At 37.0% G+C, this 25,055-nt stretch overlaps 1 protein-coding gene across 1 annotated transcript in view; it reads right to left on the bottom strand.

Annotated features, from left to right (window-relative positions):
• Positions 1-25,055, bottom strand: part of Ush2a (usherin) — a 740,698-nt gene that overhangs the window by 370,797 nt on the left and 344,846 nt on the right. Inside the window, exons 31-32 of the mRNA XM_015483330.2 lie at positions 18,372-18,485; positions 16,228-16,389 (exon numbers count right to left, since the gene is read on the bottom strand). Coding sequence (XP_015338816.1) covers positions 16,228-16,389; positions 18,372-18,485 — 276 coding nt within the window. The remainder of the gene's footprint in view (positions 1-16,227; positions 16,390-18,371; positions 18,486-25,055) is intronic.

The raw sequence follows: 25,055 nt of genomic DNA, 5'->3' as shown, positions 1-25,055 counted from the left end.
AGAAAAGAAAGAAAAAAAATGGAAAACTTCAGACCAATATCTCTAATGAACATAGATGCAAAAATTCTCAATAAAATTTTGGCAAATTGAATACAAAAACATATTAAAAAGATCATGCACCATGATCAACTGGGATTCATCCCAGGGATGCAAGGTTGGCTCAACATATGGAAATCAATAAATGTAATTCATATATCAATAGACTTAAAGATAAGAATCATATGAGCATCGCAATAGACACAGAAAAAGCACTTGACAAAATACAGCACCCCCTTTATGTTCAAAACACTAGAAAACCTAGGGATAACAGGAACATAGCTCAACATCATAAAGGTTATTTATGCTAAGCCCCAGGCCAACATCATTTTAAATAAAGAAAAATTGAAGGCATTCCCTCTAAAAACTGGAAAAAGATAGGGATGCCTTCTTTCACCACTTCTATTTAACATAGTTATTGAAACACTGGCCAGAGCAATTAGACAGAGGAAAGAAATTAAAGGAAGACACATAGGAAAAGAAGAACTCAAATTGGCACTATTTGCTGATGATATTATTTTATACCTGGAGACCCTAAAGATTCCACCAGAAAACTTCTAGAACTAGTAAATGAATTCAGCAAAGTAGCAGGATACAAAATCAATGCCCATAAATCAAAGGCATTTCTGTAAATCAGTGACAATTCTCAGAAAGGAAAATTACCCTATTTTAAATAGCCTCAAAAAAAAAAAAAACCCACAAAATTTGGGAATAAACTTAATGAAAGAGGTGAAAGATCTATATAATGAAAATTACAAAACCCTAAAGAAAGAAATCAAAGAAGACCTTAGAAGATGGAAAGATCTAACTTGCTCTTGGATAGACAGAATTAATATTATCAAATGACCATACTTCCAAAAGCACTATACAGATTTAATACAATTAAAATCAAAATTCCAATGACATTCCTCATAAAATAGAAAAGGCAATTATGAAATTCATCTGGAAAAATAAGAGACCCAGAATAGCTAAAGCAATCCTTAGCAGGAATAGTGAAGTAGGTGGCATCACTATAACAGACATTAAACTATACTACAGAGCAATAGTAACAAAAATAGCATGGTATTGGCACCAAAACAGACTGGTAGACCAATGGTACAAAATAGAGGACACAGAGACTAACCCTTAAAATTATAATTATCTTATATTAGACAAAGTTGCCAAGAACATGCATTGGAGAAAAGATAGCCTCTTCAACAAATGGTGCTGGGAAAACTGGAAATCCATATGCAACAAAATGAAATTAAACCCCTATCTCTCACCATGCACAAAACTCAACTCAAAATGGATCAAGGACTTAGGAATAAAACCAGAGACCCTGTGTCTAATAGAAGAAAAAGTAGGCCCTAATCTCCATCATGTGGGATTAGGCCTCAACTTCCTTAATAAGACTCCTGTGTTGTAAGAATTAAAATCAAGAATCAATAAATGGGATGGACTCAAACTAAAAAGTTTATTCTCAGCGAAAGAAACAATCTGTGAGGTGAACAGAGAGCCTACATCCTGGGAGCAAATCTTTACCCCTCACATATCAGATAGAGCACTAATCTCTAGGGTATATAAAGAATTCCAAAAGCCAAACACCAAACAACAACAACAACAACAACAACAACAAACAAATAACCCAATCAATAAATTGGGGCATGGGTGAGATGTACACATGATTATGAGTCTTATTATTACATGAAGAGACACTTCTCAGAAGATGACATACAATCAATCAACAAATACAAAAAAAAAAAAGTTCATCATCACTAGCAATTAGAGAAATGCAAATCAAAATCACTCTAAGATTTCATCTCACTCCAGTCAGAATGGAAGCTATTATGCATACAAACAACAATAAATGTTGGTGAGGATGTGGGGGGAAAAGGTACACTCATACACTACTGGTGGGACTGAAAATTGATGCAGCCAATATGGAAAGCAGTATGGAGATTTCTTGGAAAACTGGAAGTGGAACCACCATTTGACCCAGCTATCCCTCTCCTCGGTCTATACCCAAAGGACTTAAAAACAGCATACTACAGGGATACAGCCACATCAATGTTTATAGCAGCACAATTCACAACAGCTAAACTGTGGAACCAACCAGACCTTTAAATAGATGAATGGATAAAAAAAGTGGCATATATACACAATGCAATATTACTCAGCAATAAAAGAGAATAAAATCATGGTCTTTACAGGTAAATGGATGGAGTTAGAGAAGATAATGCTGAGTGAAGTTAGCCAATCCCAAAAAACAAAATGCTGAATGTTTTCTTTGATATAAGGAGGATGATTCATAGTGGGATAGGGAGAGGGAGCATGGGAGGAACAGACAAACTCCAGATAGGGCAGAGGGGTTAGAGGGGAGGGCAGGGGGCATGGGATTATTAATGATGGTGGAATGTGGTGGGCATTATTATCCAAAGTACAAGTATGAAGACACGAATTGGTGTGACTATACTGTGTATACATCCAGAGATATGAAAAACTGTGCTCTATATGTGTAATAAGAATTGTAATGCATTCTGCTTCCATATATATATATATATATATATATATATATATATATCCCTGAAAATAGGGCTGAAATGCTGGATCTCACTTGTCTTCCCTATATGGCCATCCATGTTGATTAACGTTCTTTTTCTTCTTTTCACCATTATCTTGTCTGTTTCTTTTGGGGGCAAATAGTTGGACCTGATTTATTGGGGTCCCCCAGAATCAGGCCTTCAGCATAGGACTCTAGTAACCAAATTAGGAAGTTTATCCAAACTTCTGACATATAGACACATGAGTCTAATATGTGAGTGTTGCTTTAAACTGACTTCTCAATTCCCCCTATATTTAATGGACCTATGAGATCGAGTTAAAGCCATTGGAAAGTAGGTGGGGATCTGATCTTTGTTCCCAGGCCTGGTCCATAAAAATCTCCAACGATGATCCTTTGTTCTTTTTCCACATCTACTGTAGCAATGGAGGTAACTCTAGAGAAGCTGTGGAAGTCACATATTAAATATGAAAGAATCTACATCAACCTGTGTCCTTGAATGACTGTGTAAAGGAGGAATACTCCATTTCTATTATGTTTCTGCAATTAGAAATTTGTGTGTGTGTGTGTGTGTGTGTTTACCTCATCTAGGGTTATCTTTTTTATTTATATATTACAGTGGAATGCATTACACTTCTTATTACACATATAGAGCACAATTTTTCATATCTCTGCTTGTATACACAGTATATTCACATCAATTTGTGTCTTCATACCTGTACATTGGATAATAATGATCATCACATTCCACCATCATTTCTAACCCCATGCCCCCTCTTATCTAACACAGAAGGTTTTATAAGATTGGAAAACTCAAGGAAGAGAATGATTCAGCCATGGAAAGAACTAGAAAAAGTGAATTCCAGTCAGAGGAAAGCAAAGTGGGAAAGCACTTCTTGCATTAAAAAGGAAATAAGGATAACAATGTAGAAATACATGGAAATGGGGATACTAAAATAAGACCAAGAAAGAAGATAAGAGTTAGATAATAAGTGTTAGAAGCCAATGTAAAACATTTGGATTTTATTTTAAGTTTAGATGTGAGGGATGAAGGAGAGATACTCCAAGATTAAATCTGTGGTTTTCTGTCCAAGCAAAAGAATGAATAGTATTACTGGTTCCTAAGATGAGAAGCAGGACAAAGAACAAGTTGATAGGATGTGTAGATGAAACAGATTTGGCTTTAGGAAGGTGGAGCAAAACTGCCTGTGGTAAGAGTGCCCAGTTTAGAGCTAGAAGTGTTCACGGCTTGGGAAGAAGTAACTCCTTGTAAAGATAAGGATTACTGGGTTGTTATATGGACATTGCCTGAGAGTCCCAAGAACTCCATGACAAACCAATGTTGGTGGGTGGAGATAAAAGAGACTACACCAGACCTGGAAAAATAATAGGGAAATTGGGAGGGTATGTTGTCACAGACATCAAGGGAAGAAAGGTCCAGGATCCAAGGATGGATCATTAATTATAAGGCATCCACCTTGTACCTGAATTGGGGAAAACAAGGACTTTGACAGCCTAGGAAAGAACAGTTTCAGTTGAGTGGTGAAGTCATTGGGGAGACAATGTAGGTGTCATGGGTTCAATCATGTTCCCCTCAAAGGGATATTCCAGTCCTAAGCCTTGGTACATGTGAGTATGATTTATTTGAAAACAGTCTTTGTAGATATCATAAAGTTAAGTTGAGATCATACTAGATCAAGGTGGGCTGTAATTCCTGTATGGCTGGAAGAGAGAAATTTGGACACAGGGAGGGCAGCCTCTTGATGATGACAGGGCAGGATCAGAGAGGTCAATTGCAAGCTGAGAATATTATGGATTTCCAGTAACTTTTCAAATCTGGAAGAGGCAGGGAGGGTCTTCCCCAACAGTTTTCAGAGGGTGGATGGCCCTGTTGAGACTAATTCCATGTTTCTAGCCTCTAGGACAAGTTAAGAGAATACATTGATGTTGTATTCAGGCATCCAGTTTTAGATATTTTGTTATAGCAGAGCTCTAGAAACTAATACTCTTGTAAGGAAACAAAGAAAGTGAGTCATTGTAAGAGGAATGTCAACATGTGAAATGCAAGGCTAGGGCCAGGTGTGGGATGAGGGATTCAGAAAAGACAATTTTTTTTGCCACTCCCAACTACATGTGTTGTGGCTAAGATCTGCAGTGTCCCCCAGATGTTCATCTATGGAAACATGCAGCAAGGTTCAGAGGTGGAGTTTTTAGGCAATGATGAGATCATGAAGGTTCTGACCTCATCAGTGAGTTAAGCCATTAATGAGATTGTTTAATCTATTAACAGCTGGCTGGAATATTAGGATGTGGAACCTAGTTGGAGGAAGTAGGTCATGAGGAGGGGACCTTGAAGGTTTTTATCTTCTCTTTGGCCCTTTCCTTCCTTTCTTTTTTCCTTCTTTCCTTCCTTCCTCTTTTACTCTCTCTTCCTTCCTTCCTCCCTTCCATTTCTTCCTTTCTTTCTTTTTCCCTCTTTCCCTGCTTCCTAACTGCTAAGTTGACATTCTTCTGACACACCCTTCTGCCATTTTGTCCTACCTCACCTCAGATTCAAAGAAACGGAGCCAGCCAACCATGGACTGAAACTCTGAAACCATGAGGAAGGAAATTAAATGTCAAGTAATTTGGTCAAAGTGACACAAAGTTGACTAACACATGTCAGTCTATAGAAATAGTGATGGAAGGAGCTAGCAGGAGAAGAAAGGTAAACATGCAGAAAAGGAAGTCTAACTGATGAAGAAGTCCTCACCAAGGTATGAGAAGATGGAATCTCATGGGGGATTAGCCACCTGCAGGGAAATGGACACTTGTATATTTTTTTTTTTCTAAGTGAGAAAAGAAGCATTGACTGTGACCTAGGAAAGCTAATAAGCTTCATGACAGCAAGCTAAGGAATCCCATCCAAGTGCATCCATTTGAGGTTCAGTAAAGTCATCTACCAAGATTAAGCCAGGTCCCTGTGAAGAGCTGTTGACAATAAGTGAAGAATTGGTCATGCTGAATGGGAAGTAAAGCAGATTAGAGAAATAAAGAAAAGTGATCAAGAAACATCAAAAGTCTATTGGAGATGAAAGGACATCAGATATCAGAATGCCACCAATCTGCATGCTTATCAACTTTACTCCCACTGAACTCAGGACCTCAGGCATAGTCTCGAGAAACACTATTAGATTTATCTATATTTGATGAGTTTTCATTTGAATTTATTGTCATAATGATGGTACAAGAGAGTAGAGACAATTGAAAAATATATTTCAAGTTGTATACCATGGAGCTAGCTTAGGAGAGAGGGAAAGATAGGATTTAAGGAAGAGATGGGGAAGGGTAGAGAGATTAAGACAGTTTTAAAGAAAAACAAAAATATTTTTAGAACAAGTAAATTACTGAAAGAACTGGGAAAAAAATGGTGACTGTTGTTGGGGGATAGTGGAATATCTGAACTGGTTGGTTGTGTTAAATACAGAGCATTTCTAGGTGATGGCAAGGTCCCAAATATTAAAACAAGAGCCAGTAACTTAAAAGCACAGTAGCCCTTCCTGTTGATTAGATCATAAAGCATCTGAGAGACTGAGCTGTCCAGTGGATTGTTGAGATGGAAGTTGAAACCGCACAGAATGTTGCCAGATCCTAGAGTAAGGAAGGAGGGGGGAAAATCTAGGGGGTCAAGTTTTTATTGAATCAAGAAACAAGTCAGGATTTTGGTAAAGTTTAGTTAAGAGCATGGATCTTATGGTATTGGTGAATATTAAAGGAAGACAGAAAAGTAATAACATGGAGTGATATATAGTAGAAATAAAGCAGAGGATACTGACCCTCTCTCAATCTGAATCAAAATAAGAAATAAATCATAAAGAGTATGAGGACTTCTCAAACCATTTCCTACAAGCCTTTGAACCTTTTGTTCTCCATTGTATCTTCAATGCTTAGAAGATGTTGAAAAAGTACTGAGAATCTATATAGTAGTCAATAGATAATACTCATTGAATGAACTATTTCAGACCAAAATGATCATTTTCTCACTTTTACTGTGGTGAGGTATATAGATTTTCAAAATGATTTTGAAATAGATGCCTCATCTTCCCTAATGGGTTTTAGGCATTTGAAGGAAATTTTAGAATATCTTATCATCAAACGTACATATTCATACATCCAGTCACAGGTTAAACTGGGTTCCCCCCAAATTCATATGTTGAAGTCCTAGGCCACACAACCTCAAAATGTCACCTTATTTGGCATGACGAGCCTTTCAGTTGGTAGTTAGTTCAGATAAGGTCATAATGGTGGGTTCTAATCCACTCTCACTAGTGTCTTTATAGAAAGGGACTATTTGGACACAGACCAGTGCACAGGAAGAACAGCATGTGAAGATGAGGCAGAGATTGCGTTGATGCACCTACAAGCCAATGAATCCCCAAGATTGCCAGCAAAGCACTGGACACCAAGTGAAAGGAATGGCACAGCTTCTCCCTTAGACTTCAAAGAAACCCATGTTGCCAACATCTTGATCTGGGACTTCTTTGTCTCTAGAATTATGAGACAGTAAATTTCTGCTGTTTAAGCTAAGCAGGTGCAATACTATGCTATGGCAGCCCTAGCAAACTAATACAAGTGGGTTTTTTTTTTTTCTACCTAGTGGGTGATTAAATGAAAATTTCGAGGAAGCTACAGGAACAGCCTACCTCATTAAAACTGTTTACCAAGTTGAGCATATTAATTACCTCTGAATTATGCATCAGTATTTGTTATTTACTCTAAAATATTAATTTACTGATTCTCAGTGTTTTTTCAATTTAATTCATTTCAACTCAATTCAATAAAAGTTTGTGGGATGCTAACTGTATACTTCTTCCTATATGATTGATACTATAAAGATTATAAAAACGAGTGACATAATAATTGTACTCAATGCCCATGTATTCTTATTTCTGAGTCAAGATTTACTCTCTTTAAAATAATTTAGTATTATAAAACAGACTATATCCAAATGATAAATATGTAGGGAAATGACACACAAAAATTGTGAATCAAAGGAGAAAGTGGGAATTGAGGTAAATCATCAGGCAAGTAAAATACTTTGATAGTAGCATATAGTGCTAGAGGTATAGGGAATGAGTAAGATGATCAACCTGATTAAATATCCAGATAAAGACTTGGAGAAACTAGAAGGTAAGCATTAATAGGTAAGTGCAGACAGATTCCTAGGATGACCTTTCTTTACACAAATTTTATCTCATACATTATAATTGGGGAAAATACCCCCCCCAAAATTTCTTATTTCTGATGTCCAAACTGCAGAGAATTTTAACAATAAAAATACTCCCTTTTAAAAAAAGAAAGCACTAGAACTCCATTAATAGGAGATAATTGTACATTGGTGTATATCTCCACATATACAAGTGTATGCGCATACATACATATCCACATATATACTGATGTATACACACATATATTTGGATAAAACAGACTCATATACTACAGTCTATTAAAAATATTTGCTTTTCACATGTTTCTACATTAAATATTTATCTAAAGTATTGTGAACTATATGGTCACACAATATTCCATTGTTGGACATTTAGAATGCTAGATTTGGAATTTTTGCTGTTATGCACAGGTCAGTGAACTTAAGAAGCAGAGTTTTAATTGCATAGATAAAACATTTCTATACTTATTTCCCAGCTTGGCTTAAAGAAGAGATACATGCTTCATTTTATAAGTCTTTAATGGCTTTCTGAAAGGTAGGAATTCAACCACAGATGCTACCTTAGCAACTGTTGGGGGGTCAGAGGATTCAGGATGTAGATAATACAATAAAAATACAGCTCCCTTGATTCATTCTCCCTCCCACATTCTCTGAAAGAAGTCATTGAAAAGAGAGATATGGTGTTTGACTTCACCCACAGTATGTGCAAAGACAGCACCGGGAATCTATGCCATTAACCCTCAAGACTTGAGGACATAAGCTTGGGTGCTCTTAGGCGTTGTTGCTTGTACAGTGGCTCCATAGATGTGTTTAGTTATAAATATTCATCAAGCTGTACCCATAAGTTGCATTCACTTTTCTATGGAAAGTTACAATTTAAGAGTTTTAAAACAATAAATAAATAATAAATAGGCAATTCCTGTTTGAGCAGCTCTCAATGAACCGACACAATCCATTGCCTTTTTCAGCATTTAGCTCTACTGCTTTTCTAACTGAACATCATTCCCACCATCCCTAGGAAATCCCTTCAAACAGAGTCCTTTCCTGTCATTTAAGAGCATAATAGTCCTCAATTCAGTTAACAAATCATCAGTATATTTAGGCACAGATCTTAAAATACAAATTTAAATGTTTTATTTCTCCACATATTGGTGCACGTAGAACCAACTTGATGGAAGAATGACACTTTGATTATATTGTTTTACAATAAGCACAAGTGATAGCTAAATGTTCCATACAAGCCATCTCATTTCTTTTGATCCCTTGTTACCAAATAAATTTGACTCTTGAGAGTAGACCATCCACTGTGCTTTAACCCCCCATCCTGTCCCCAGCCTTGTGCAACTATTGAGGAATTTCTGGTCACAGAGGGAGTGGCTTAGTAACTTGGCTTCTGAAAAATACAACTCCTTTTTATAGCTTAACTCTTTCCCCCTGTATCCTTAAGGTTTCTTAGGCTTTGTGTAATTTAATGCTCTGTCTGTGACATAAAAAGGGCACATGGTGACTCATGGATGAGATCATAGCCTTACCTGAAAACTCTTACATGCTCTGCCTTATTAATAAGGCCTACAGTTTAAAGCACAAGGATTTTAATATGACGCCCCTTGATAATATTATATAAGGGAAGTGTTTTCCAGGTACTGCATTGTGGTATTCAAAACTGCAAAATTACAGAAAACATCCAGGCTAAAGTGAAGTTTTATTTTGCTATGAAAGGACCTATTGTAAACCATCAGCGTGAATGAATATAATTTAGCTCAAATTTGTAGAGTGTTGATAAGGTTCCTTATAACGCTTGGTTAGAAGTACCTAACCTTTAAATGCATTTTATTGTGCCATAAGCAATACAACTTCTTCTTCAATAAATTTCTCATCGTAAGACTTAAGTATTTGGAAGGTTCAAGATGAGCATTTCTATTTTGCTGTTTATACACTGTTCTTTTTGACCTTGACCAAGTAAGACCAAAAAAAAAAGTTTTAGCATTTTGAGTTGGTTAAAGATATAAAGACTTATTGCCTTTCTGACTTCATCAGAATTTTAGCTATTTTTCCTATTTTCCTTCTCCTCTCCTTCCTCTTCCCTTTCTTCTTTTTCCCTTTTTTTCTCCCTTTCTCTCCCCAACCTCCAACATTCCATATGTGCTGTTATCCATGTCTGACTGCTTCAGTCTTACTGCTAGACACCTAGGTCCTGATGGAATAGCAAAGGTAAGGTGCTACCATTAGTTCTATGATTCAGCCATTCGTGTTCAACCATAAGACTACTATAGATTATTTAGATGATATACTTGAACACGTATGTGTAAAGTCGTTTGGTGCCAGGTGTTCAGTTTTTTTCCCAGTAGAGTCCCTATTGACTTTTACCCCTTTGAGATTCTAGAAATTATCAAAAACAAGGACTTAAGTTAGGTTAATCAAAAACAATTTGTGTAGTCAAAATAAAACTGTTCCTAGGTATTACTCTTCTGTTCTCAGCAGAAACCACAACTTATGTCAACCTTCTTGTCATATTTGATAGGTACTTCTCTCTGTTACCACCATCTTGCTATTCTTGTTCCCCCCAGTTTTGTAGGCTTTTCTGAAACATCTCACAAACTTCTTAAAGATTGCCAGTTTCTGGTAGGGTGCTCATTTAAAATGAGAATGATCTGGTTGGCTACAGTTTGGATAGTCATCATCAATCAGGATACTTTCTAGCCTGAACTTTGAAACAATCCTAGTATGCTGAACAATCACACAATGTGTTCCTTCTTTCTCCCTATTTATGAACAGACTGTATACACACATCATAAAGGGCCAACAATAGCTCTACTAGTGATATCAATATAGGTTCTTCAATATTTCAATAATGTTTTTAATCATAAGCCTTAAAGTACAATTGTTTTTGCCTCGAAATTCTTAAAAATCTGTTATGGGACAGAAATAAGAGATTAATGGAGATCTTGCAAAAAAAGATAAATGGCACCACCAGAATACCACAAAACTGGGGGAAAAAATTAATTGAACCTATACTTTTGATAAATATTTATTTTTTGCAGAAGAAAAATGCATACTAGTTTAAGCTGTCATTATACTAACCTACATCCTATTTTTCATATTATTAGTAATACATAATGTGGTAGTTTATATTCAAAAATAAAACTAGAATGTATATACCTCATGTATTTATCCAGAAATACACCAAGGTTACTATGGTTACGAAAAATCCATTACCTTTGAATACAGAATGAAAAAGTTTGACTTAAAGTGTGTGCTATTTATTATAGCAAACATCAACAGCCTTCGGGAGGTTCTCTAACCGGATTCATTTTTCAGTGTCAGAACTGACCCAGCATACTACTAGCTTATGGCCTATGCAAGGCAAAAATTTGAACTGTATGCATTTTTAAATATATTTTGTACTAACTCAAGGTGCAGCAATGCCTTTGACTTTTAATGCTTCATATTTAAGAGAAAGAAGAAAAAAATTCAAAGCACCTAGATGCTAAGTGGTTTCTGGATTGAAATGCATGTGCTCTTTCCTATATCCACCATGTCAGCCAGATCCATTTGCTAAATAACAGGAGGATGTCGGCACTATGTGAAGATTCGAAAGGAAACCACATGTAAGTGGAGGAGTGTAAAAAAAAATGTTGACACTTTGAATATTTAGAAGGGGACATTAAACCAAGTTATTAAGGAAGTTTTTGATAGTGTAGAAGACAAAGAATTTTAAATAATGATGGGATGATAACCAGGGAAAACGATACAAAACATAGCGGTTGATAAAATTTCAAAATTATTCCTTACTAGTATTAAATTTATGCTTATTATGAGTGTGATCAAATTCAAGTAAAATATAAAGGGCTGATAATCACACAGGAAAGTCATCAATATAACCGGAATTTTAAAATGCAAATAAATAAAATAATATTTTTACTTGTTAAAAAACATTCATTGCTGATAACTTTTCTGGAAATAAGGTGATATTATTTATCAAATATTCTATAAAAGTTCACTATCTTTGATTGCTGTTCCTTCTGAAAATCTACAAAATAACGATTTATATATAATAAAACTTATCACAATATATTTAAAATAGAGATAAATGCTCAAGTATTAAATGCATGAATGTACATCCATTTGATGAAGGTTGATGTTTTTAAAATATAATTATACGGGAGGGGCTGGGGTTGTGGCTCAGCAGTAGAGCGTTCACCTAGCACGTGTGAGGCACTGGGTTTGATCCTTAGCACCACATAAAAAAAATAAAATGAATTAAAAAAAGGTAAAAAAATATACATTCTTTAAAAAAATATAAGGGAATATAGTTACAGTAAGGCAATATGCAGGGGTACAAATGTATACGTGAGTTCTAGCTCAATTTTGTTAAAATAAATGAAAGTTCCCAAAAAACTAAAAGCCGAATGTTTTCTCTGATTAGTGGATGCTGATCTATGATGGGGGGTGGGGCATGCAAAAAAATGGAGGAAATTTGGATTGGGCAAAGGGAAGGTGGGAGGGATTGTTAGGATAAGAAAGATGGTGGTATGAGATGGACATCATCATCATTATCCTAGTTACATGTAATGATTTCATGAATAGTGCATCTCTACATGGTGTACAACCAGAGAATTGAAATGTTGCACTCCATTTGTGTATGATGAATTGAAATGCATTCTTCTGTCATGTACAACTAAGAAGGAAAAATAAAAAATTAAAAAAGATAAAGTCCTTAAAATGCCCCCCCCCAAAAAAAGAATGAAGTACTAGAGGGAATCACTTCAAATAATTAGAGTTTCTTCTTGTGTTGTAGAATAATAAGATATTAGTATCTGCATGTTTTAAATTACCTTCAATAAATATATTTTACTTTCATTATTAATTTTATAATTTTAAAAATGTTATAAATGTCTAATAGACTGCATTTCTCAGTGATTCTGTGAAAAGACATTTCAGCACTATAGTGATCCATTTAAATGGACCTAAATTACCACCATTCCTGATAGCACCCGCCTCACGAGTGGAAGTTCCATTCTCAAGCCACTCAACATGGGAAGGATATTAGGTCACAGAAACCCCAACACAGACAAGCAACGAGTACCAATAGCATCATAGTTATACATCATGATGGATCGTGGTATATACAGACTAAAGCCCTTTTCAGTAGCTAAGCAGTATCCTACCACTTTCTCCTCATATAGCTTCAGTCAGGGAGATTCCGTTTTCTCTTCTATCTTTTCTATGAGTCCTAGTGGACAGATTAACTTTGAATGTATAAGTGACTTGAATTTAGTGCATATCATAGGAATAAAACCTTAGAGTTTGAATGGGATCTTAAAGGCAATTTTATTCAACTCTAATGCAATTTGAGAGTCTCTGCAGAAAGGGGGGCATTTGGCCTATGCTATAGCAAAGGCATTTGCTTCAGGGTGCTGTTATAGACTGAACTGTGTCCCCCTAAAACTCATGTTGAAACTCTAACCTCCAAAGTGACTGCATTTGGAAACAGGGCTTTTAAAGGGATAATTAAGACTAAATGAGGGAATAAGAGTTGGGACCTAGGTGATCTGGCCACGACACTTGCCATCTCATTGGTCTCCAGGGTTGATTCAGCTGATCTGGCTAGCTGGGCAGTGTCCCCTTTCTCCCTCTTCTCCATGTGTGTCCCTCCTAAAGCTGCACGCTCAGGCAAAGAGGATGCTCTTCCCTGATAGAGGAGGATTGTCCTTTGATCAAGGGTATAGAAGTAGCTATGCTCCACTGCTAGAACCTCCAAACAAGCTCCCAAGAGTGGGAACCTAATCCCATATGACTGGTGCCCTTACAGAAACAGGAAAAGACACGCCAAAGATGTGTTTTCATAGAGGAAAAGTCATTTGAGGACATAGTGAGAAGGTGGCCATCTGCAAGCAAAAGAGAAGGGCCTCAGGAGAAACAAAACCTGCTGACACCTTGACTTGGAATTACAACCTCCAAACAGTGAGAAATAAGTTTATTTTGAAGCCAAACAGTTTGCAATTTTTTTTTTTTAAATGGTAGTCCCAGCCCACTAACAACGGTATTCTGTGATTTACAATCAGGTCCATTGTTATGGTCCCCACCAAAATAAAATGTGTTCAACAAAAAAAATGTATGGAGAAGAAAAGTGTGGACTCTGGGACCAGATGGACCTATATTTGAATGGGTTCCTTCAATTACTGACTAGACTTTCTTGACTTGTCTAGGCTTCATTTATCCAGATAGTACATTAGGAGAGTGGTGTACATCTTTCAAGTCCATCTTAACTTTCCAGGCTTAGTTCCCTCCTTCAGACCAATACTGAAGTCTCAACACACTTCATATCTTAAGCTATTGGGAGACAAGGGATGTTTTTGAGAAGCTATGAAGCTTCTAGAAAAAAGACGATGTGAGTGATATTGAAGCTACATCACTTCCTAGAGGACCAATTCAGCATTCACTTTTTTCTTTTAGCTAAGTTGCTAGTTTTTATTTCCCTTTTCTCTGCCACTTTTATTCCAAACTCCACTTCCAGTTCCCCTTGCTATATATATATATATTTTTTTTAATGTTGTTCCTAGGAGTCCAGAGACATAATTCTTTCCTCCAACACCATGGATTCACTGCTGACTCTGCGATAGGTCCTGGAGTTGCAGTAATGAACCAAGCAGACATGCTCATGTCCTTATGACACTTATAGTTTAGGAGATCAAACAAGCAATCTTGTTCAAAACAATTCAAACAACAACAACAAAAATGGTGAGGGCTATAATGATATTAAGTGAATATAGGGGAATACTCAAGTCATACCTGGGGGATTAGAGAATTCTCCTCAAAAGAAAAGTCTATTCCAGGTCTACAAGGTTCAATACCCCATTATGCACAATGTTATATTTTGATTCTAGCAGATTTTTGTGTACTCATTATTAATACATATGTAAAGTTCATTCTATGCCACACTTTAATAATAATCATTTTTTTCTAAAATAATTTCTGTGTCCTATAATTTTTAGTTAAAATCATGCCATCAACTTTAATCTTATGATCCAATTTTGTTAGGGTAAAATTAATCTATTGTTCAGCTTGTAATTTGAACTCTGGGCTCTACAGAAAATACTAATTATTTTTATCAACATTATCAAGTGCCAACATGCTATATATTTTAATACAATCTAATTTCTTGAAAAATTTTAAGAATGTAGTTATTTCCATTTTACAGATTCAGACATGTCTCAGAGAAGTTAAGTAACTTGTTTCAAGTTCACACTCACTAGACTTAGGGTTGGTGTCAAAGTTTATTACTCACAGACTGTGTGACCACAAGTTCTGTATGCCTCAGTCTCCTCACTTGTAAAACAGGAGTAAGAACATCCACTGTATAGAATAAATGGTCCAGAATTCTATCTCATCAAATGATGAACAAAATAAAAATGATAGCTCTTGTCCTTTTAAGGTCCTTAAAGAATATAGCTGAGAATACAACTCTCCACCAGTGTCTCATTCCAACATCCAAATGTGTCCCCATGAAGCTGGGAGTGCCAAGAGGATAGGGCATTGTCTGGCTGCTTCCCTGTTATAACCTTGGTACCTGGCATTAATGTGAATGAGTGAATACATACATAATTAATTCTACCTCTGACTCTAACTTGTCGTGCCCTTTCACAAAGAACTTAATATCTCTAGGCCTCAGTTTTTAAATCAATCAATATTTGATTAATAATATCTAACCCGAGAGACAAATAGAGTATATAAAGTCATATTATATAGGACATTATAAGTACTATACAAATACAAACCCTGTGCAGACACCAAATGACAAACCTAATGTAGGTCCCTTGTATTTAGAAAGCTTTCCAACAATTTATTTTACTTAACTGTCTATATGATCAGGCCTATATACTGTGTTTATTCTCAAATGATTTAAAATTCAGACCACAGTGAGTGACACGAACCTGAGTGTTAAGATTATTCCACATGAATGAGGATCTTATGGTAGCTAGTCACATGATTGTGAATTTGTTGAAAGGACATCACTGGTCCAATCTGGATCTGGCACTGAAGTGGACCACACTGGGCCCAGCTACACTCCTGTGATTAGTGGGTGACAGAGTGGTCTACGCTAAGCCCTTGTGCTGGTCTATTCCCAAGGTCTCCTCTGCATCTGAGCAAAGTCATAGTGGTGCAAGGAACTGAGGGAAGACGTGGTGGGGGATACTACAGTAGAGAACACAAACCTTGAAGTGACCCAGGAGGCAGCATATGCAATTTTTTATATTTTCCAGCTTTGGCTTTACCCTAATATGACCTAGTACTAATATCTTAAAGATCATGAAACAGGAATAGTTATGAGGAGACAAAAATAAGTAACTCAATTTAAAAAAAAAAAACAACATTTTCACATAATTTCACAGTATAGTTATTTGGCATATTAAAAACTATTAACAGAGAATGACAGAAGTCTTACCTTTGACTGTGTAGTTCTCTCCTTTGCCTGAATAGAGCACCTTCCCATCCATGTATAAAGAGTACTGAGTTAAAATACCATTTACTTGTTTGGGTGGTTTCCAGGAAAGTAACAAAGAATTGGGAAGGGATTTAGCTACTGGTGGCTCAACCTCTTGTGGTGCTATGGAAGGAAAAAAAAAAAAAAAGAAAAGAAAAGAAAAAAGATTTACAGAGTCTAATTTTAGTTTACTTTTCTAACTCAAACTTTTTTAGATCCAAACCCATAAATCATGAAATAAACCTGAAATCCCTTGCATGGAAATGTTCCTGATTCGTGGGCAGCTTGTCAGTAATTGCTTTAGGAACAGTGCTAAATAACTGTCCTGAATTTATGAGAATTTGCATCAGTGATGGATGGGGAGTCCTTACTGTAGTTCACTTGACTGACATTTGTGTTACTTCATCAAAAGTATTATTAACCTATAATGTCTATGTGGGACAGTGCCAATTAAAGCAAATTGAACAGACAGAGTGCCCTAGCCTCGAGGAGCTTACGATCTGAGATAGGCAACATCCTGACAGCAGTTCATAATAGATGTTTTTAAAAATCTCTGCAAAACTTTCAGAATAGCTAGAAAAGGGACAATCAATGGAATTAATTATATCTAGAAACTACACTGTAGGCATATTTAAAAAAAAATAAGATTTGTTCATTTTACATAGTGGTCAAAGAAATAGAGTAAATGTTTTCAAAAATTGACCCTAAAAACAAACATTATTTAATAAAATAAAAATAATTTTTTGGAAAATTTGGAATTCTTTAAATAATGACAAGGAAATGTAAAGTGAATGAGTAAGGATTCCCTCTGGGACATAGCTATGAAATAGGTGTGAAGGGGACCAGGCAAAATCTAGACAGAGGGTGGAGTGGATGTACAGAAAGTAATGAGATGTGGGACACTTTGTCCCAATGAAGGCTGGTGGAAGTAAATGAAAAAGGGGTGATGATCATGTACCCCAGCAGACATAATGACACACTGAGAAAAAAGATGCCATTTTTAGAAGACTAGCTGGGGAAAATACTGAGAAAATACTAACAATGGGTCACTGCTGATGTAGCCCAGATTAGAGGGATCTGGTTAGATCAGGCATAAAACAGAAAAAAGTGTCACAAAAAGGATTTTACGAAATCTGTTTCTTGCCACTGCTTTGGCTACAGATCTCTATCTTTCTTTTTCTTAAATATCTTTCTTCTATGCAAATGGTGCTTGTTGAAGGATTTAAAAGAGGGAGAAAGGAAAGAGGAGGGGTGGAGGGATGGATACTAGGATAAAGAGAGAGACCAATGGACTCATTTTCCCTAGAGATCAAGCCTTTAAATCTCCTAAATAACTTCACAACTAGACAGCATAAGATATGTATGGTTCCTCTCATCCAGGAGATAGAAATATGAAGTAACAATGCTTCAAATGATTTGAGAGCTGTTATTTCTTGAAGTGATGGGTTCAGATGCTTAAGCAAAGCTTTCAACTCCAGAGTGCTAAAATATTTTCTCTTTCCCACTGCCTTCTTAATATGTGCTTTCTGAAACATTAATTTATTCCAACAGTTTGTAAGTTGCAAGTAAAACAAAAGTGAGACTTAAGTCGGAAGGAACTGAGCAGTGATTAATAATGCCTCAATTGGCATTTGGAGGCTCCATCATACTGAAATAATTGTTGCCTGTGCTTGTGTTTAGCAGTTAAAAGGGACCATGGAAATCAACCGTTTGATTCTCAATTTCATACTGTGCCATACAATCAATTCTTTTTAGTCAGACTGTCTCTAGATTTACTTCTGAGCCATAGTAAAATGAGGAAGCTTTCATTAATCTTTCAGATGCTTCATATTAATGACAAGGCTCTTGCATGAACAATGTAACAGCAATTAAAAAGCCCATTAATCTGCATTACAGCTATTAAAGATGCATGTCATTAAAGGGTATGGAGTTTGATTCATTTTCGCACCCCCCCCAAAAAATGGAGCAATTATGGCCTGGCAATGCACTTTGTCATCAAATTAGGTTGGGGTTTTCCAGCAAATGGCCTTGCAGCATTTAGCTCTTCTCCTATTTTATTATTCATGACTGAAATGTGGAAGTCAAGACCTTTGAAATTACTTTACCTTCTTGTGGAGTAGAGATGTTCAATGCATGTGAGCTCTCGGTACAGCCAGCCAGAGTGCAAGCAGTTAGGGTTACTGCATAGTTTTTGAAGGGTAGCAAGCCTGTCAATATGCCTATAATAAAAGAGGGGACAAAAAGGGTTTGCATGTTTACTGTAAGCATCTCTACAGGCTTGTGTGTGCGTGTGTGTGTGTGTGTGTGTGGAGAAAGAGAGAGAGAGACAGATTCAGAGAGAGGCAGAGAAGCAGAGACAGGGACACAGAGAGAGGGAATAGAAAACAAAAACATGTGACTCTTAATTCATTTTCCTGCTTGTCTACCAACTGCAGAATGGGGTAACTCATAAGAAAAAATTGAGAGATCCACTTATTGTTAAGACAGCTTTAAGGCAGTATTTGATATTTCCCCTATTAAGGAGGGGGTGCAGATCTACACATAGCTCATGAAACACAGCCACAATGTATCCAATAGTTAAGATGCATATTATCTCATTCCAGATCCCAGGCCTCCCACAGAAACAAAACTATTCAATTTTCTCGAACCTAGCATTTTTCAGCCGTATTTAACGAAGGAGTCCTTTTTATGGCAGTGTCTATTAACATACTTTAAGAAATGTTACTCCCAAGAGTGGCTTCATTATTTTAACGGCAGGATACACATATACCAACTATTTGTTTATGTTGCAGTTAACAAATATGCAAATTAGCATATTTGAACAATTAGCAAATTACATAATTATGCTTTTGTACTTCTAACTGCAAAATTATTAGTTTATTTAATTAAGACACCTGTCTTAAATGGAAGTATTGCACGTGGAAGTGTTGAATTAACCTGGCTGGGTGGAGGATACATAAAATTTGTTCAGCAATTAAAAGTACCTGTAGAAATGAAAACACATTTTGTTTACCGGTGTTCATAATCAAGGCAGAAGTTCTTTATTTAGTTAATCCTGTGAATTAAACAATCACCCAAAATATAATTTGTGCATTTTCTCACCAGTGTTTTTTCTCAAGAACTTTTCTAGAGCAAGCTTTAATCCTAACCAGAGACTGTCATCATTCATATAAAATGACAGTCCCACTCCTGGTATCCCTTTATTGATTAAACCTTCAATAGCCTAGAGAATATATTATTGTTTTAAGGTGCCAATACTGTTGACAGCTTGCATCATTCAAACACAAATTTTAATATACATGTTTCTGTGTTTGCCCTCCCCGATTAGAAAATTTACAAAATTAAAATAGCAAAGAGCCAGAATGAAGCCAAGAAGGTAAGTTATTGTTTGCTTTGGCACCTTCTATTTGCCCTCAATCCTGCACACTGCCTTCAAGTCTCCATTCCAGCAGTGCCCAGGCCTCTCCTTGGGCTACTGAACCCTTTCTACCATGTTTTTACATGAAAATATCCATCCACTTGGCACTGTCAGCTCAGCTCATGGCCAAAGAAGACAGCAAGCCAATGAACTAATAAGCATACATGTGTGACCATCTCATGCCAAGTTCAGTTCTAATTTCAAAACCCCCTTGTGTCAATACCTTCTGCTTTCCCTCCTTCCTGCCACTGTGACTGTCATTTCCACTTGAATCCCCCATGAATTGCATTGAGTTCACTTTAAGAACATCTTAAAAGCAAGCTAATGTTATCACACACACAGCCTCATCATGTAGTAATGAAAAGCACAGCCACTCAGTCCAGAATGCCTGCACACAGATGGACTTTTTTTTAGTGATGGGCTTCATAGGCTTAGGCAGGTTGTTCTGAGCGCTGTGTCTTAGTTTCCTCCTCTGTACACAGACAACAACAGACCCTAACTTGCAGACGTCTCACAGGCCTCACCTGTGACATGGGGATAATGCAATGCTTACCTAAAAGGGTCACTGTCAAGGTTAGTGAGGCTAGGCCTATAGAATAATCAACACAGAATTATGTAAGGCGGAGAGCCCTACTGCAGAGGTGTGTCAGTCCAAGTTACACTACTACTACAACCCAACTTCTGCCTCTCTAGGCTACTAGATGATTTTTATCTTTCAAAGATTACTTGTCTTCTTTTAAATACTAAATCAAATAACCCTCTATCCTTACACTTCTACACTTACTGTATGTTCTCTCACAGTCCCTTAAATAACTTGTGTTTCACAAGGTGGGGTCCTCAGGCCTCCTCCCTTTTCTAAACACATACCTTTGTTAGTTTATGAAACCTCACCTGTCAGTGATCATCTGCTTTTCTACAGACTTCACACCTCCACAGAGCTTTCCTTCTGCATTTCCACGTGTTGACTACTGACCCCAACTGGATGTCCCACTGTGGCATCATACTCAACATGTCCCAATCTCCACACAACATCCTAAACTATTTCTTAAGTTCTCTCTCTCTCTCTCTCTCTCTCTCTCTCTCTCTCGCAGTACTGGCATAAACTTTCTACTTACATAGCTCTGTGTCTACTCTTCTAGATTCCTTAACTCATTAACCTTAATAGTGTCTCTTTGAGATAACGACTGTGTTATCCCTGTCTCAGGGGACCTTGAGCATAGTAGCCAAGTGCTCTACCAATGAACTATACCCCAGCAATTTGTATTCCCATTTCTTGATGCTTCTACTGTGATATTCAAATTGCAGGCTCCAATCAGAGGCGTTAGGACAATATTCATTCTAGCCATTGTATCCTTAGAAAATCTTTGGCATTTGCTATGTCCTGTTGGCAAGTTGGAACCTACTGTAAGATTCTAAATAGGACAACTTGCATCACCTGAATTAGTATAATGCCACACTATAAAGAAATGAATCAGCCCCCAGTAAATAAAACTTTTAATTTTGACACATGCAAAAAAAATCATGATGGGGTATGAGGTTAGTTTCCTTTGTTCATCACTTGAATTAGATGGCATATGGAAAAGGCAGTGCCTTTCACAGATGAACATGCCTTAACTGAAGCTTTTGAATACTGTGTCCAAAAAGGCACAATGATTGTATAGAGTTTGGTGATCTCAGATCCTCAGCACGAAGGTTTGTCACACATCCAGGTAACATTATCATTGAGAAAAATAAAAGCGGTTCTATTATTTAGCAATTTTGCTGTCTGGCCTTAAAAATTACTTTATCCTGAGACACTATTTCTTCCCTGATTATAACTGAAGTGCTATATTGGCATTGCAACTGTTTTATCAGCTAATCAGGAAAGGTATTAATGTAGACTAAGAAGGATCATGTCAAACAGATACTGACTTCGCATGCACTAAATGATTGTCAAGGTTTTATTTAACCCGCCTTGCTTTCACTAGAGGAGTTTCTTTGTGCGCATCTATGTATCATGAAATTCCTCCATTAATTATCACCCTAATTTAGACAGAGGCATTTATATGGTCTTGTGTGTGTGTGTGTGTGTGTGTGTGTGTGTGTATATATATATTTAAAGACAATATTTTAAAAGGACATTCACCAAGGCAATACAACTCTCAGTAAATGTGCTTTCCCCAGCTTTGTGCTTTGTTAGAGAAGATTACCAAGTTATATTTCATAGAAAGATCTCATGATTTTTAAAGAAAGACGAGAGAAACTAGATCATCTTACAGGCCATTTATCACAGTGCTCACATTTCCCACTTCAAGCCAGGTGAAACAATAATAAACACTGAGAAATGAGAGCTGCAAAGCCGAGAACAGAAAAAAGAAAGAAAAAAAAAAAGGAGAAGAGAGCTGATGTTTTGGTTCTTGCCAATTCTGGGTCCCAGGTGGAAGGTTTTGGATAGTACATAAATCATAAATTCAAAAAACATGCTGTCCTTCCTGAGGCTGGAGTGCCATTTCTTTCCCAGGGGGGAACTTGTCCATCATGTTATGACTCAGAAACAAAGTTGGTCAAACCAACTGAAGAATTTCCCCTAAATACAAGCTAGTATTATCAACTTCAGTAAGAAGATCAGGGTAAAATCCAGCATTTTCTCCCTTCTTGGCAGGTTACAGTGAAGTATTAGGGCAGGGGAAATGGATGCTCCTCTTAAACCAGAATAATAACGAAGCCATCCTATCTTCTGGGACAATTGATTGGTCTCCTTTGGTTCTCAATATGGAGTGTTTATACCAGGATAGATTAAAGTTGATACCTGTAAAAAGTTGTTCTATTATCAAAGAAGGAAGAAAAGTACATTCTCTCTAAGACAGAGGAAGGCAGCCCTTCTTGGATATCTCCTTTGAGATCCTTGAGTGATTATTTCTAATGGCGTTGCCTTAGGTATCAAAGTGATACTTAGATGATATACTCTGTTGGAAAAGAAACTTACTATGGTAATAAAATAACATCAAAAAGCATTTATCAATTTTTCTTGATCTGCCTCTAGAAGACAAATGATTTTTTACAAAGCTTTTAATATAAGAAAATGTTAGAGCTAGAAAGGCCCTAATGATAACAGTAATACACAGATTAATACAGAAAGCAGAAGGTTTGCATACATGTGAAGTGGACAGGGGCAATTGTCAGATCTGGACTTTCCAGGCTAGGATGACAAGAGGCCTATATTTAATGAAGGACTAATTTTCAAAACCTAAGGTTACCAAAAGTCTGTCTGTATTCTATTTTTAAAATACAGAGAAATATACCATATGACATATTTACAAAAGAATCCAAGACATAAATAATGTGTCCACTGAAAACCCAATAGGAGAAAATGGGGTGGTATTCCTTTATGGCACTTGGAGTGGTTATAAAGTCTATTCCTCCAGTGAGAACTTGAAGATTGGCTTGGATGTGAATGTCTTGTTTGGGAGTTATCACAGAAAAGTCTTCCTCTTTAATTTGAGTGTCCCTATCGCTAGGCAGGCAAGATGACCTCTGAAACTCCCTTTCAGCCACAAAACTCTGTGACATCAGAAAATGGTCCCAACCATGTCAGGAAACCTGCCAGTCTTTCTTGATAATGGAAGAAGGCAAGCTGGAAAAAAAAAAAGACCATTCAATAAGCATAAAGTAAGCATTATTGATGTCTTAAAAGTGTTAGTAACCCATGAAACACAGGAGCATTGGTATCTGGATTAAAATCACTGGCACCAGAAGGACCATAACTCTCACTGCGAAGCGATAATGCATTTTGCATTAATGCTTAACATTGAGAAATCTTGACATGCCACACCAAGGGAGTTTGAAGTCAAGTAAGTAGATTCTGTTTGAGTTGCAGTCCTGTGGGCCACAGTGGGAACAGAAAGCCCAAGCTTAAAGAGCAGGGCAGGACATCTTTTAGGAGAAGGAAATACATCACGGTAGGAATTTAAGAACCCTTCTGCGTTTCTGCATATGGCTCCAAACTCTGCACTCTGAGGATTTCCACCTAGCAGAAGGGAAGAATCTGTGTCGGGAGAAGCTTGCAACATAAAAGTCCTTCATAATGATTGACAGGATTCCCAAGAATGCAAAAAGTATATACTTCTTCACATGCCCATTTCTTCATCAGCTATTATACGGCTATTACTATTATGCAAAAAACTGGCACTTGATAGTTGACTGAAAATTTGAAGATCTTTCATTCTCTTAGTGCTATTAGGCTACTGCCCTCTCATAAGAGCCCCACCACACCTTACCCCTTCCAGGGAGCCACCAAAGTAACAGGCAATTGTATCCTTTGATTGATAGATTGATATCATTAACACTTTCTTTCCTTTGCTCTAATCTCCAGTTTCAAAGGCACCAACGAGGAATATCAATAATTGGAGGCAGCCCTACTACCTAAGAGAAAATCATCATCGTGGGGCTGACACCAGCTGCATAAGCTTTTGTGCATCTAATAGGACTCTGGATGCCTAGAAGCATGGAACAACAGAGCAGTCTGCTTTGACGCTGAAATTTTATGATTAACTTCTCTGACTAAATGCAGACAAGTATAAATGCTCTGCATGGAAACCGAGCCCGAGACACAAAGTAAACTGGCATCCTTTTAAAAGCCAAATACATTTTGGAGAGGAAAAACAAAAACAAAAAAAAGACTCTCCATTTCTATTTACATACTTCAGCAGACTCCTCCTCCCTCCCCCGCCCCACCCCCAGCTGCCAACCTAGGTGTTTGGCTGGCATCCACTGTAATCTGTTCTCCTTCATTATGTTAATCTGTGGGCGGAAAGATTTCTGTCATCTTCGAATCGCTTGTACAGCAATGGTAAACACCTTGGCCTGTCTGTAATTGGACAGGTGTCTGCATTGATGTCACCCAGCTTTTAATTCAATTAAAGAACTGGCTGCTCTGCTCTCATTACCCACTCATTTCCGTTGCACTTTGAGTCTGGCGGGGAAATCTGCACACAGCAATTGTCTACCCTGAGTCCAAAGTCAGGGAGCCCCTTGCAAAGATCATGCATGATATATCAAACGGACTCCAACAATCCAAGAATGTTTTCATATTAGCAAAGTCATCTGGAATCATATAGAGGATTTATTTTCTCTCTTTATTTTTATATTATCTAAGTGGTGTGTTCTACCTACTGGCCAGTAATTAGGAGCAGTCACTAGCAAACAGAAAAGCTGTTTCTACTCTCCTCTCCCCAGGGCTTTCCTCCATCTCAAGAGAACTCATCAGAGTGCAATGCTCTTATTTATTTGCTGGCATTTCACATTTGGATCAAGAAAGTGAGGGTGGGCCAGAGCAAGGCATTTATTAAGAGGACCATCTGGTAAGGGACACCACACAGGCAGAGCTGCTACT

The sequence above is a fragment of the Marmota marmota genome, unplaced genomic scaffold (assembly GCF_001458135.2).
Source record: "Marmota marmota marmota unplaced genomic scaffold, marMar, whole genome shotgun sequence".
NCBI lineage: Eukaryota > Metazoa > Chordata > Mammalia > Rodentia > Sciuridae > Marmota > Marmota marmota.
This window is presented reverse-complemented; position numbering and strand designations above follow the sequence as displayed.